A 15,886-nucleotide genomic window follows, 5' to 3' on the forward strand; every position below is an offset into this window, starting at 1 on the left:
GTCTTTAGTCATGTTTCTCATTATATAAATCTATTTAACTTACAGAATTCCTCTGGTCTTTAAGACACATTGGCTAGGGACAGACTGTACACATAAACCGATTTAAGTGATCAAAAACTGGTTTAAACCTGTAACAGAACAGATGTTCAGTGCACATCTGTTCAGCTTGAAAATGGCTAAAACTGATTTGGGTTGAATGTAGCATTAGACTTAACTCATTTGGCTCAAATCAGTTTATATGCTTTCTGTTTGAGACCATTTGCTGGTTTAAGCTAAACCAGACACCCCCAGCATCCCAGCATGCTCTGTGGGCTGGGCAGGGCTCTCTGCTCCACAGCAAAGCTTGACCCTCCCCTCTGCTCTTCCCCATGCCCCACATCTCCCCCTCTCACCACTTGCTGCTTAAGCAGAAATCCCTTCCAGATTTCTCCCACAGCACAGGCTGTAGCCAACATGTGGTATGCTAGCTAATCCTATATAAGGCAAATAGGGCAATGTCTGCTTAGGGATTCTTGGAGTTAATCAACAGCGCAGTTGGTAATGTCCCTACATTCCTTCCTTTGGAAAAAGCTGTTTAAGAAGAGCTTGTAATGAGCGAGGCTTTGTTTTCTGATGGGGTGTTAAATGCTGATGAGATGATAAATGCTCTGTTATCAAGGGAAGGGGGGGACCCCTCCCTAATCACAGCATACAGCATAGTGCCTGGGCCTGGTCATGCCCTGCTCAGTTCCCTACAGAAGGGAAGGGAGAGCTGCTCTAGTGCCCTCTGGCTTCTAGCCTGAGCCACTGCAGGCATGTGCCTGCATTTCTGAGATGTCTGTCTGGTTACAACCTGATTTAGCCTAGCCAGGTTACATTAACCTGCAAAGATTGAATCAATTCATGTTCAGGTTTTTTGAATGTCTCTCCCTAGCCATTAACTGAGGAAACAGCTGATGAAAGGGACAACTGGTTTTGCCTCACATTCCCTTTCCAGCTCAGAAGAGGATGCAGCAGCTGTTTGAGTAACTGTTATCCAGTCTTTTTATAATTGATTTTTATCATTCATTTGCTTTGAGAATACATCTGTGGACAGAGTCACACATTACCGGAATTGGTGCTTATGTATGTGATACAGAACTCCACATTTCATTTTTCATTTGGCCTCATCAAAAATTTGTAGGCTTGCCATGCAAGATTCCATATTTGCCAACTATTTTACCAGTAACATGAGTGATATAATAAAGATGGGATATAAAGATGGAAGTTTTAGTTAAAATATACATAAGGGCACACATCTTTTGTTGTCATAACATCCCCAACTTCAGCAGAGAGTTATACCAAGACAGGCAATGGCACAGGAACTGTATACATAAAAAAACAAAGCTCCAGTAGCTTTTCTGGGTCATAGTAGTCACTCTCCAACTGATTTAGCCAACTACGTAACAATTTTACCCTTCTGTAAAGGGAATTGTCAGGCACATCTTCCTGTTGCCAAGTATAGAGGGAGAGCATGAACCAGAGAAATGGGTTATGGCTATTCCTTGCTACCAGAATAGTTGCCAGCCATCAGGTACAAATTAAAGAAGGACCAGTGTCAAGAGCTATGCCCAAAATCTAAGAGCTAGCAAGGAGTAATGGTCTCTTAAGACAGAGAGCCTGCCTGGACAACAGTAACCAATTAAAACAAAAGTGTAAAAACTACTTCTAGCATTTAATTTTCCAGTAACATACTGTGGAATACAATTTTTTTTCTGACCCTGGCTGAATTTTTTTTCTACAGGTTTTATCATTAAAATGTTAGCATTTACCTTTAAAAGTAATTCTTATTAACAGAATTTACCACATTCCATATGCCTGTATCACAGTAATATTAATTACATGCATCAGCAAGTGTCAGCATTTTAAAGATAGCCATTATATGTAGTATAATTACAGGTTTGCTTATGTATATAACTACTCCCAGTTTTTCACAGAAAAGACAGGGTGAAATCCTAACCCCAGTGCTGTCAATAGCAAGGAACTCTCCTTTTACTTTTTTTTTTAACATGACTCTCCTTTGGTTTCCAACGTAGCCACATCCCAAACCACCCACAGCCAGAAAGTGAAAATTACAACTTCAGAGGCATCCAGATATATAAAAGATCATGAGGCACAGTTAACTGCAGGGGAACTCAACATAAAAAGTGGTATCTTAAATGCCTAGTTACTGTGATACAATAGGAGATTTCATGAACTTCCTGTGTTTTTTAGAATTCACATTTTGATCAAGAAAAAGCTGATTAATTAGATCGGTGACATTTAACTATGGTGGGAGTAAAGGAGAATTAGAATTCTTGCCATTTTAAATTAATGGAAAAATCAAGGAAGACAGACAAATTAGTGTTTGTCAGGATTCCATCAATTGTCCCATTAATTTAAGAAAATTTAACATATACATCTGTGAAAGTTACAAATACAATTCTATGTTAAATATCTTTCACTAAATTCTTTTCATTTTTTTTTGTCATCTGGTCACTGATTTATATAAGAAGTTTTTATACAAATACACAGAAGAGGCTCACAGTACTGTTCCCAATGAAAAACATTTTGGAACAGAATGGGTTGATGGGCTACAAAATCTGTATTTATACTGAAAAAATACAGTTCAAAATAATGGAGATGATTTAAGGTCATCAGTAAACTGAAATTGCACTGTTATAATGCTCTCTACTTATCACAAATAATAGGAAGTAATGTAAGAGGAAGTAAAAGAAAATCAAGTTCTTAAATGCAGAAAATAAATGATAAATTCAAGAAACATCTGACAAGGGAACGTTCTTACGGTATTTTTAAAATATTCAGAAAATATAAGGAAATCTGTTTAGAAACAATGATACTTCAATTGAAAGAAAAACAAACATGAGTGACAGTATATTTCATTTCCTTTTACCTATTTCCCCACTCCTTAAAAACAAAAGGTGCCAATTCTACTTGCAAGTCTACTTTAGCTAAACTAGGATATTTTTAATAAGGAAGTGTGCAATCTATACTGTGGCAATTAACACCCCACTTGCAAAGGCATTACTGTAACCTAGTTAAAAAAAAAACAGTTTGGAATCTAATGCATTGTGTAACACCAGTCATTTAGGCTGATATAGACCTCAGAAAAGCATATGCAGGTCTTATTAGGACTGGGCTTTATATATATATATAATTTTGTCACTGATTAATGAAGTTTTAGGTTGAATGCAAGCATTAAAATGGTGAGTAAATTCAGCAAATAGCTTCTGATATAAAAATGAGAGAGAAAGACTCAAATAATTTTTGAGATGACCTTTAAAACAGGATACTGCAAAATGTTCATTTTGAGCTAATTGTAACAAAGAAAATGAATTTAAAAATACCAAAACCCAAAATGAAAGTAAAAATTCCAATTACACGTGTAACTGTGCTCATAATACATCTTGGATCCTTTTACATGTGCTCTGGGGCTGGCAGGGGGGCAGCGCTTTAATTAAAAAACCTCCAATTAAAGCACTGCTGTATCTCATGTATCAGCATCTCCATGCTTCAAAATGGTGGTGGGGGCGCTTGAACTAAAGCTTGTTTGTTGAACCTTAGTTCAAGTGTCCCCATTGTGATTCTGAAGTGCCAGGATGCTGATACATGAGACATAGGAGGCTGCTGGACTGCGGTAATTGCCATGCTCCAGGAGACTCAGTTAATCAACTCTGCTGCAATGTCCTGTAATTATAGCACATAACAGCAGCTTCGGTGCTTGTTTATAGGCACCTTCGGATAGTATCTTCTGAATTCCTATAAAGAACATGTCTGAAACAGATGTGCATGAGTAGGGTACCTAATTTTGGCTCAAAGTCAGAACCAGATCTCTGAGTCTGTATCTATCCATACCTATCAGTGCATACTCTCCGTAGGCACAGGCACAGCGGGTGCCTGTGTATGTAGTTTTTTATGTGACCCTCAGTGATTTGTCAGCATTAGAAGTTAAATTCTCATGCTGGCCTTTTAACTGAGGCAACAATTTTCAGCCGGCATATACATACAGAGCAGCCCAAACTATGACGGGAGACAGACTGCTCAGAAAGGTAGCCCATTCAAGAATGAGTAGACACCTCTACTCATGCACTTAATTACATAGATTAATTTGCTGCAATGTAAAGCATCAGAGTCTACACGTGCAACGCTATTAGACCACGGCAAACTAATTTTCACCGACATAAGATTGTACTGTTGGGAACAGTACTATTTTATGGTGGATGAAAATAAGTGTGCTTAAAGGCATGTGTAAACAGTGACCCAGGCATAAATTGCACCGTCAGCCCAGGTAGCATGGGGCCAGACTTTTGCCTGCTCCCTAGCCACACAGCTGTGCTCTTTGGGCACCAGCCAGCCCCAATGTTGCCCAACGCTGTGACCTGGAGCCCAGGGCTGACCACCTGAGCCTGCTGCCAGGCCTGGGCTACTCTACCCCTGCTCGAACTGCTGCCGTCCTGGGAACACGTGAAGACACTGCGCCCAGGAGTCATTAACTCTGGTGTGAACTGCACCAGAGTTTATTGTGCCACACTAACTGAATGTGTAGATGCACTCAGAGTTTTATAGTAGATCAGTAGATTGGTTACAACTTTCTGGTCAATCAAAAATGAAAGTGGGTATGTTTTATTGCTGTGGCTATTTGAGCATCCAGTGGTACTAAATCTAAAAAAGACCCTTGAACCGTACTCTGTTGACCATTATAAAGCAGGGTCCCCAAATCATCTCTCATGATCTATATGTGGCCCCCAGGAAATTTAAATGTGGTTCCTGAATAAAAAAGTTCTTCATCTTTATTTGTTTATATATTATTTCCTATTATTTTCTTCAGTTCTTATTTATGCATTTATTCTTACAAATCATTTAATGACACATTATTACTTGAGCTGGGGTGCCACGTATAAGTCACTGACCAGGGCATACACATCTCAAAAGCTGTGTGTCCCTAAACTGTCAGCTGTGTCAAGATGTTGGTTTGCAGGCTGAAGGATTATCTTGGCCACCTATGGTATAAAGGGAAGTACCCTCTGTAGTGGAGGAAGTTGCAGAAGAGAGATGTTCTTTGGAACATGTTTCCTTCCAGCAGCTTTCACTGGATGGTCTTATTACAGGTGTTCCTCTACACTTGGGTATCTACCACATCGGGAAATAGTACTATTTCAGTTTCATATAAACATGTAAAAACTCATGTAAAAACTCGTGTATAAACTCTGTAAAAGCAGGCATAAAAAAAAGTCACCCCTCAACATTTTATTAGAGTGAAATGGTATGTGCACTGGGAGCTTGGGGTTTAGGATAATTTTTAATTAGGCTTGGGTGGAGTATCTCTATGCTCTGCATCTGGCCACCGGAGGTACACTGATCCAAAAAGGTTGAAACCCCCTGGCATGGGGCAGTGATTCTCAACCAGGGTACCAGGGAAATTGGGGTGCTATCAGATCCTTTGAAGGATGCCACAAGGTGTGAGAAGATATGTGAGGTGTGAGGAAATAAGCAGATAATCTAAGCAGATAAAACAGGTTTAGGCTTGTCCCTGCCTGGATGATCCCCCCACTCCTACTGCCCAGCCCATGTGCTAGGAGGTAAGTACTGTAGTATATAAATCAGTGTTAGAAATTAAGTACCACTCAATTCACAAAAGTTATGGAAGGATGCCTCAAGTCAAAAAGGTTGAGAACTACTGGCATGACATGTTATAGAGTGGTGCCCAACCTTTTGGTCCCACAAGTGAGATGAGTGCAGTGAGGCTGGTCTGTGATCTGCATGGAGCCCTGTGAGGTAGGATCACGCATCCTGCCCCACGCACCAGGACTGGACCCCCAGCACTGTCCCCTCCTACCCCCACATCAGGATCAGGCCCTAGAGCTTAGCACTACCTCCTCCCTGCCCTGAATGCCAGGACGGGGCCCTGGCCCTGATCCCCTCCCACCTCTGCACACCAGAATTGGGCCTCAGAAGCACAGCACCAACCCCTCCCATTCCAAAGCCCTGAGATTGGGCTATGGGGCCTGGCTCCACCCCCTCCCACCAGGATTAGGCCTCCCCCTCCTGCCCCCAAGACTTAGGATTGGTCCACAGGGCCTGCCTTGCCCCCTCCAGCCCTGTGCACTGGTATTGGGTCTTGGAGGCCTGCACCATCACTTCCTTCCCCCACATACTGGGATTGGGCCATGGGGCCCAGCAGAACCTCCACCACCAGCATGCAGGGCATGGGGCTCTCTATGAATCCAAAAATTTGCTGACAGGGAGTGGTGCAGCTGCTTCCCTGCCACCAAATTTCCCCTGGCACCAATTTCCATGGGGAGCCCTGCCGGCTGGATGACATGGGGCCTGAATCCTGCCCATGACCTGGGGGCTGGGCACCCCTACTCTAATACATTAAGTATACTGGTATAACTAAAGTGGTATAGCCAAACTTGCATAGTATGGATACAGTTATAGCAACTAAGAATATTTTATACCAAAATATCTATTCCTGTATGGCCAGGATGCCTAGCTCCTGGCCCCTGGGCCAAATCTGGCCCATGCAGCCATGTCATCTGACCCCAGGGCTCCCCAAGGGTCTGGAAATTTGGAAGTAGAGGAGTGGTGATAGCATCAATTGCTGCTCTCTTGTTGCCAAATTTCCAGACATACACGGAACCCCACAGGCTGGATCTGGGCATGTGGGACCACACTGGTGCATAGCCAGATCCAGCACATAGGATCACACACATGAACTGACCCCCATGTGGGATCCAGCCCATGAACCAACTCTGCACCACTCATCTAGCCTGAGAGGCTGGAAGGCTGGGTGTCATTGCTATATGGGAATGACTAGATCACAGTAAGTAATCTTTATATCAGAATAACTGCATCCTCACTAAGGCTTTAGTGGTATTATATTTTTTTATTTCAAAAAACCCAAACCCTGTATTATTAACCAAAACTGGTAACTTTTGAATATAGACTGTTTAATAGAAATGGAAACTGAAGCCTAGAGTCATTTTTTAAAAGATTTTCCCTACCATGAAACATAACAGCCTAAACGACTTCCACTGGTATGAGATATAAATTACTGATAAATCCCAAGGCCCACTATCACAGAGTAAAATATTTTTGAGATTTTACAAATACAACCCCAAGCATACGATCTTACGTTAGATTGTTACTACTAGTAATACTACTAATAATGTGACAGATTTTCTTACTCAATACAGTAACATCCAACATTGATATTTCAGTCACTATTTCAATTTCTTTACCCATTTTTGATAAACATAAATTACTACAGGTATGTGATAGTTACTACTACATGGTAGCTGTTGGACAAGCTTTCAGGTATTAATTCTCCTATCTCAGGCAAGTGCCCTTGCCTTAAAGCCTGAACACTTGTCCAACAACTCTCCCAACAATACAATTGGTACAATGAGAGAGAGCACAAAAAAACCCCTTGCTTCTTGTATACTTCCTGGACCATCATAGCTACAACACTCCAATCCAAGCCAATAGAAAGACTCCTTTAGGAGTCTTCAGTCTTTTGTCAACACCATTCATGGTGATTATGGGTGAAAATTACGTAATTGAGATGTATTACTGTGAATAAGAAGAATGTCTTTGTAGTACTTGTAGTACTAGAGAGGCTTGTGTGTCCCAGTGATCCTCAGAGCTGTGTTGTCCAGTCTCTCTCACTCCTGGTGAGCAGGCCCGAGGCAAGGTTCCAGAGAAGTCATGGTCCAAACCTCAAGTTGTCAATGGCAGATCAAGCATAAGATGTCAGTATCTCAATGGTGGTGTAGAAGTAATTGGCTTACTTGACTAGAAAAACAGACAAAGACCAGACGTGCTGATACTGCTTAATTCAAATGTTTTGAGATAAGCAATCCGCATTCCTGCATTCCTTGGGTTATCTTGATATCTTGCCCTATGCATAGATAGTTGTTTAAGTAAACTTTCTAAGTTTCTGTGTAATTTACTATTGTTTTGTTTCTCCAAGGTGTATTTTTTATCTCTTTCTCTGTCTTTAGTATAAATACGCTTGTAAACTTAGAGAGTCTGAGAAATCCTTTGAAACAGACAAGTGGGTGATTCCCCTTGCTGTATGGAATTCTCCCTGTGATCACAGTATAGCCTTAAATAAAGAAAAGTGGGAAAACTGGCTCTGTCAGTTCTGATTCAACCACAACGCGAAGTTTGATTTCTTCCACAGTGGTAAAAGATGAAGGAAGGCCACAGCAAGATTGAGGTCTTCTGTCATCTAGGGTTTTCTCAAGCCACTGGGCTTAGATCTCCACCTTTTCAGGATTTTGTGGTTGCTATTTCCGTGCTCCTGCTCCTTCACATTAAAGTCACAAGCAGGCTTCTAACACAGAAAACAACACAGCCTCCTGTACCAAGCTTTGTAGCAATGGATGAGTGGTGACAGAGACAAGACTAGTCAATCTGGCAGTTGCCAGACACAAATTTGCACCCAGGCAGTGGTAGCCTGATGGTTGTCTTGTACCCAGTTTGCGACAGGGGTGCAAGTCACAGCTACTACTGTGACTGAGAAGTCCTATTCTGGATCCCATCTGCTCATTTTACCTGGGGAAGCAGCTAGAAAAGTTATTCTAAACCTAGGTTGTCTTTTCTGCTCCTGGCTGGATAACTGCATCCAGCAGGATCACTCTCTCAGTGGTTGAAAACATCGTAAGACAACAATGATTTTCGCAACATGGAAAGTTTGCACCTTGATGGATAACCAAGACAACAAACAACCAGAAAGAACTGCTATCCTATCCAGGGAACTAGTGAGATAGAGCTGCAATGTTGATGTTGTGAGTGAGACAAGACAACTGGATGAGGGTCATCTAAGGGAAGGGGTTGGAGACTACACCTACCCCTGGAAGGAGAAATCGGCCCCGAACAGACACAACATGCATGAGCTTTACCATGAAGAATCAGATCATTAATCAGCTTATGGAGCTCCCTGTGGCTGGGTTTTTGGTTGTAGCCATGTTGGTCTAAGGACAGAGGCAGACACAGTTCTTTGGATAGATACAATATATTTTATTAGACCAACTGAGTAGTTGTAAAAAAGTTCTTAGCAAGTTTTCGGGCACAGTCACCCTTCATCAGGCACAGGGAGTCTCTGCTGGTCTGAGACTCCAAGGAATGAGAGAAGCTAAAAGTGTGGCAGGATGTCAGTGAAAATGTAACTTAGATCTGTCACAGGGAGCTCCCTGTGGGCATTGACAAACATCTCATGACCCTCTGTCTTAAGATCAGCAACAACCAGTACACTACCATCATCAGTGAGTATGCCCTAATGCTTAATGCTGACAATGATGTCAAAGAACAGTTTTACTCCGACCTTGATCATGTATTAACACTCCAAGGAGGACAAGATCATACTCCTTGGTGGTTTCAATGCCAGAGTTAAATGCGATCTGGAACTCTGAAGTGGCATCATTGGGAAGGAAGAAGTAGACACAGCCAAGTCCAATGGCATTCTTTTGCTGAGCAAGTGTGTGGAGTACAGTCTTGTCTCATGAACACCACCGTCAGACAGGAGTGATAAATACATGACCACTTGGAGACACCCTTGGTCTAAGCACTGGCACCTCCTTGACTATGTTATTGTTAGAGCCCATGATCAAATGGACATCTGTATCATGTGAGCCATGCAAAGAGGAGATGACTGCTGGGCAGATCACTGTCTTTTCAGATCTATTATCAACATCCAGCTTGCTCTGAAACCCTGAAAACAGCCAAAAGCAATGCAAAGGACTCTTAACACCAAATCTCATCAAGACCCAAATGTCCGTAAGGATTTCCAATAGCGTCTCCATGGAAAGCTCTTGGGTCTGTCCACAAATGGAGGTAACATTGAGGAACTCTGGAAGGGATTTAAAGCTGCCATCCATATGGCCTGTGCTAAATCCACTGGCTAATACCACCTACTGAAACCAAGACTGGTTCAATGAAAGCAATACCATGATCTAAGTGCTCCTTGACTAGAAGAGAAAGACTCATTCTGCTTGGCAAGATGACACCATATTTTATCAGAAGGAGACATATCAGCTTCTCAAAGCTGAAAGGTTAAAATCCAGGAAATCAAAAGTCAGTGGTGGCAAGATAAAGCCAATGATATTCAGCTCTATGACATGCATAGTTTTTTCTGGGCAAGGAAGGCCATCTATGGCCCAGTTTCCCAGGCTTACTTTTCTGTGATTGCAGGGTAACTTGACACTCCTGAAAAACATTTAATTTATCCAAACTAGATGGAAAGAGTACTTTGAGGTACCCCTGACCAGTGAGTTCACTGTGGCAGATACCACCACTGAAGCCATCCCGCAGCACCCTGAAAAGGGACACCTCACCAACCCTCCTATCATAGGATAAGTCTGGTATGCCATCAAGGAAATCAAGAGCAAGGCTACTGGACTGGATGCATACCTGATGAAATCTACAAGATGGCAGTAAGAAACTAGTACTGAAACTCCACAAATGTATTCTACACATTTGGAACAATTAAGAGATCCCTGGGACCTGAGGAATGCCAACATTATGACCATCTTCAAGACAGGAGATACGTCTGTGTGTGGGGACTATCAAGGTATTACCCTCCTTTCCATACCAGAGGAAATCCTGAACCATCTCCTACCTCTTGCTGAGGAAATCCTGCGAGGATCTCAGTGTGGTTTCAGACCATCCTGTGACGCAATTGACATAATCTACGTTGCCCACCAGGTCCAAGAAAAGTGTTGGGAACAACAGAACACCATGAACAGGTCCTGCATTGACCTCACCAAGGTCTTTAATTCAATCAATCCCCTGTGGAAAGACCTGTAATTTGTGCAAACAGGTCTGTGGCTCAAGGATTGGGCTCTTGAGTCATCTCAAGATCCATCACTGACTTCCTCCTGCATTTTAATCTTTTGACTAGTAATGCTCTTTGACACCATGCATTGATGAACAGAGTACTTCTGTGTTTATGTAATGCACTTCTTTACATCTGCCTCTTTTCTGCGGATGTCTGATTTTCCTTCTACTGAATTCACAGCATCTCACAAATAGTATGGTACTGTACATTCTCTGTACATTGGGAAGGATCCAAAAGTGTCTTATCAACACAGTTGCATCAATATACTAGGTAATCCTGTATTTATTTTGATATCAATCATTGGGCCAGATGTTGGTGGAGTCATTCTGTCTACTACATGCAGTACCACTTCTAGTGTGATGAGTCCCAAGCTTTGCAATGTTGCTATATGCCCACAGGGACAAGTGGGAAGGGCAGGAAGTGTATTTTATTGCTGTCTCTGCATGACTGGCAGCAAAGGTGCAATCCATCAGCAGTTGTACTCTGGACCTTAAAGAAACTGCATAATTTATTCCCTCCCATTGCAGCACAGAATCTAACAAGGTGCTGCCATCAGCTCAGGGTAGATAGTTATTATGATCTAGTCACAAATAAACTGATATTTCTAAGTATTTTTTTAAATCAGAATTTGAGCAAATTTTTTTGAGCTGAACAATCAATGACAGTCCTTCCACCAGTTCTTTGCTATTGTAATTTCTTCTTTGCCAATGCATATTCTCATTCTACTTGCTTGTAGTTAGATGATTATACTATGCAATTCATGTATAAAAGAGTATTGTTGGAGTGGAGGAAGGCATGCAGTTGTGGAGAATGGAACACTGTCTTTACATGTAACATAATTCATATGACTCCATGCAATTATATTATTATCTTTACCCAGCGTAACTCATTTCTGTTCAGAGCTGTGGAATAAAAGGAGTGATTTTCCAAATTAAAAAAAAAAAAAGGAGAAAGGGGAGGAAATGTCAATGTAGTAAACTTACTATATCCAGGTCTGGCATTCTTAAACTCATCAGTGCACTTCTCTGTGTAATCTGCTTTCTCAACCAGAAGCGTAGTATACATTCAGGCAATTTAAAAGCGCTGCTGAATGACAGAGCCAATTAGCCCTTCTTAATTAGCCTTCTTGCTCTACCACAAGGAGATAGCTCTACCACTTATTTAGAAGGCAGTCTGCCTAGAGCTCTGCTGTGTGATTGAGGACACTACTACCAGGTATAAAAGTTATCATGTAGATGGCCTTGGAGTGCTATTTAATTTTTCCTTTATTAATTTACTGTTTTAATTTACACACGGCTTGTGACATTCTATTATTTAGTTCCATGGATTTTAGAAATACACAATTTATTTTAAATTTTAATTTTGCATAGCAAATTAGTATTAAGAACTCAATGGGTGCATCTACACAAGACACTTTACTGCAGTCGACTAATTAACTCTGCAGTAAAGCATGAAAGTGCAGTTAATTAGTTTACTCCAGCATAATAGCACTCCACAGCTGTGCTGGGCAGCACCACTACATGTGCTATTAGGCTGGAGTAAACTAATTAACTCCACAGTAGGATAGTACTGTCCAACACAAGTACTATCCTATAGCAGAGTTATTTTCTCTGCTGCCACACACAGGTCGATGATGACTGGGGCTGGCTGGGGCATGAGGGTGCTACAGTGCAGGGGCTGCCCGCCAACTAACCCCCACATTGTAACACCTTTATGCCCCAGCCAGCTCCTCCACAGCACATAGAGCCTGGCTCAATATGCTGTCGTCCCGGGCACAAGTATAAATACTGTGCCCAGGAGCAATACACTCTGGTGCAAACTGCCCCAGAGTTTATTGTGTCGCATTAATATTGTGTGTAGACATGCCCAATAAAACTAGGAAGTATGATAGCTGCTGAGGTTACTGCATAGGAAATAGACTCAGGAAATTTGTCTTTTACACTTAGCTTTTATATAAGTTTCTTATATGAATCTCCATTTTAACCTCTGCCTTAAATGCAAATAAAAATATTTACTTATATCTAAGCTCATTAATGGTTGAAAATCATGCTGAAATCCTTGGATGGAAGAAACTATGATAGCAGAAGATGTCACAAGCCAATACTTGAATATTATCCATATAACCAAAATGTTCCAATGATAATGTGAAAGACTAATGGCGATTTACCTGTTCTTGAGGAAGATAACCTTGCTATTTCTAATGAACATGGTTTCTTTGTAACTGCTATTTCCATGGAATCACAGAAATGGTTCTCATTTTCTGAAGTAAGTAGATCAAGGGAAGCAGATGGTATTATTTCCAGTGCATAGCTCCTCTTCTTTGGAAAGGACTCCTAGAAATTAAAAATGCAAGCAAAGTAAGTGAAATGGATTTGTTGCACACCAAAACTGCAAAAGATAAATAAAGTTCAGTAACTGTCAAAAATAATAAGATAAAAATTCAAAAGAATAAATATATCACTTCCTGTTGAAGACCAAATTTTAATAGCTTGGACAGCTTACTTATCTTTTAGCATGAGTAAATAAATCTCACCGTTGAGTATCAAGTCTCATTTTATTCTGTGTGATTATATTGTTGCATATGGATTTCATTAACTCTCCATTTTGCATTTGGCAAATGCTTTGCTGAAGCAGCTTTTGCCGTCCCAGTTTCATTAGGTTCTGTTTCAGGTATATGTCCTTATCAGATGTCAAGAACATATTTTGTGAAACACACAGGATTACTTGAATTAATAAATGAAAATAATTTGCTTTGCAAGGATGTGGTTTCAGTTTCATCATGTTATATGCCAAGGGTCAGCAACCCCTGGCATGTGTGCCAAGCATGGCATGCAAGGGCATTTTGCTTGGCATGCCATGGCCAGCCCCAGCTCTGAGTAGCTGCTGCCAACTGCGGAGCCCGGGCTGCTCCCAGCAGGCATCTGCTTCCATCAGGCACCTGCTGCAAGCAGTCTGGGCTCCGTGGTTGGCAGCAGCTACCCAGAGCTGGGCTGGGTGCAGCAGGCAGGCTGCAAACATCTGTGGCAAGCTCCAGCATCAGCTCTGTACTGGCGCATACATGTGTGCCTTGGAGCAGGCAGTGGGAGGGGCCTGAGGCAGTACAACGTTGGTCTCTCCCCCACTCCCAGCACAGAGGTGATGGCAGGGCTCTGGAGCCCGACATAGCTGTTTGTAGCCAGCCTGAGCTCTGGGAGGCTGCAGCAAGCAGCAGGCAGGCTGCAAACAGCTGTGCCGGGCTCCACAGCTCCGGCATCAGCACCATATTGGCAGTGACTGCACGTGCACCTTAGAGTGGGCAGTGGGGATAGGATCTGGCCCTGAGGCAGTGCAGACCTCGAGCTGTCCACTCCAAGGTGCACATGCAGTCACCACCAACATGGAGCTGATGCCGGAGCTGTGGAGCCCGGCACAGCTGTTTGCAGCCTGCCCACTGCTTGCTGCAGCTGCCCAGAGCCCAGGCTGGCTACAAACTGCTATGCCAGGCTCCAGAGCCCTACCATCACCTCTGTGCTGGCACCAGAGGTAGAGACCAGGCTTGCTGTGCCTCAGGCCCCTCCCACTACCCGCTCCAAGGTGCACACGCACGCCCTGGTACAGAGCTGATGCCAGAGCCTAGCACAGCTGTTTGAAGTCTGCCTGCTGCAGCAGCCTTCAGCCCAGGCTGGCTACAAGCAGCTGCTCTGGGCTCCAGACCCAGTCATCAGCTCTATGCTGGCAGCAGGGGAGAGGCCGGGCTTGTGCTGCCTCAGGCCCCACCTCCACCTTCTGTTCCAAGGTCCATGTGTAGCTGTTTGCAGACTCCCAGCTGCAGCCAGCCCCAGCTCTGGGTAACTGAGCCGGCCTGATTCCCACCAGCTCCAAGCCCAGCACTGGCTCAGCACCCCTACTGGGATGAGGCTGACGCTGCCCTTTGCTAAGAGCACTGCACCTTTGCGGGCTTAGCTGTGTGGAGTGGGTGGGTGGTTGGGCTGATGGGCAGGCTTTGGGCTGGGGCCTCAGCTGGCTATGCTGCAGCCTGGGGGCTGGATTCCCAGGTCCAGGGGCTCTGACAGACCCAGAACATCATTGGGTCGGACTTTGTCCGGTGGCCCAGCAGCCCTGCTCTGTGTACCCATGAATCTGGTTCTGTGTGTTTGTCTGCTTCTGGTCCTGTGTGTCTGTGTGTGTACACATGTGTCTGGTTCTGGATGAGTGTGTGCATGTGTCTGTTCTGGTTCTCTGTGTTTGTGCACATGTGGTTCTGTGTGCATGTGCAGTTCTCTGTGTGCATGTGTATCTGCCTGGTTCTCTCTCTGCTCTCTTTTCCCTCTCTCTCTCCTCTTTCTCTTATTTCTCTTTTTTTTCTCTCTCTCACTGCAACATGCTTAACAAAAATACAAAGGCAACATTTATGATTATTAAATATACTAACATGCAGTGTGGACCTGCTCCCCAATTTTGTTTTTCTGGCATGCCAGCACTCCAGCACCTTCCAAGGTAGACGTTGTGGTTTTTTCAGCACTCTGGCCAAAAAATGTTGCCTACTCCTGTTATATGCATAACCCCAGAGATCTATAATCTACTGTTTGATGACAGAGCCCCATAAAATGTGGACAGATCCCTTCAAATGTTCTCAGTGTGCAGTATTGCTCATACTAAGATTTACCTTGGTTATTCATTTATATATGCATTTTGGGAACTGAAGAAATTAGAGGTGAATATTTAGTGGTAATGGTTTCCTTATAAGTGGGAGACATCCCCTTGTATCTACAGGCTACATACTAAATCCAAAGCATTTGATGTCAATAGAAATACTTCTTTAATTACACTTGGATTGGTCCGTAAGTTAGTATTTATTAGAGATGGATTCTGGAAGGCTGAGTTCCCTATATTGACTAATATAGAGGGGGAGGGAAAAGAAGTTAGAAGTCAGAAAATGTCATTCTGCTTCTGCTAAATCATGAGATTGAGTGATTTACAATACTGTGATCAACCAAGTAGAACTTGAATGGTTCAGAATAGGGCTGTGCATAGCTTTAGGTGCTGATT

General features: G+C 42.8%; 1 protein-coding gene across 8 annotated transcripts in view; it reads right to left on the reverse strand.

Annotated features, from left to right (window-relative positions):
- Positions 1-15,886, reverse strand: part of ANKS1B (ankyrin repeat and sterile alpha motif domain containing 1B) — an 837,577-nt gene that overhangs the window by 536,884 nt on the left and 284,807 nt on the right. For all 8 annotated transcript variants that reach the window (XM_019545115.1, XM_019545114.1, XM_019545113.1 and 5 more), the window contains one exon: positions 13,026-13,191. In XM_019545115.1, coding sequence (XP_019400660.1) covers positions 13,026-13,191 — 166 coding nt within the window. The remainder of the gene's footprint in view (positions 1-13,025; positions 13,192-15,886) is intronic.

The sequence above is a fragment of the Crocodylus porosus genome, unplaced genomic scaffold (genome assembly GCF_001723895.1).
Source record: "Crocodylus porosus isolate Cpor-Errol unplaced genomic scaffold, CroPor_comp1, whole genome shotgun sequence".
In the NCBI taxonomy this organism is placed as follows: domain Eukaryota; kingdom Metazoa; phylum Chordata; order Crocodylia; family Crocodylidae; genus Crocodylus; species Crocodylus porosus.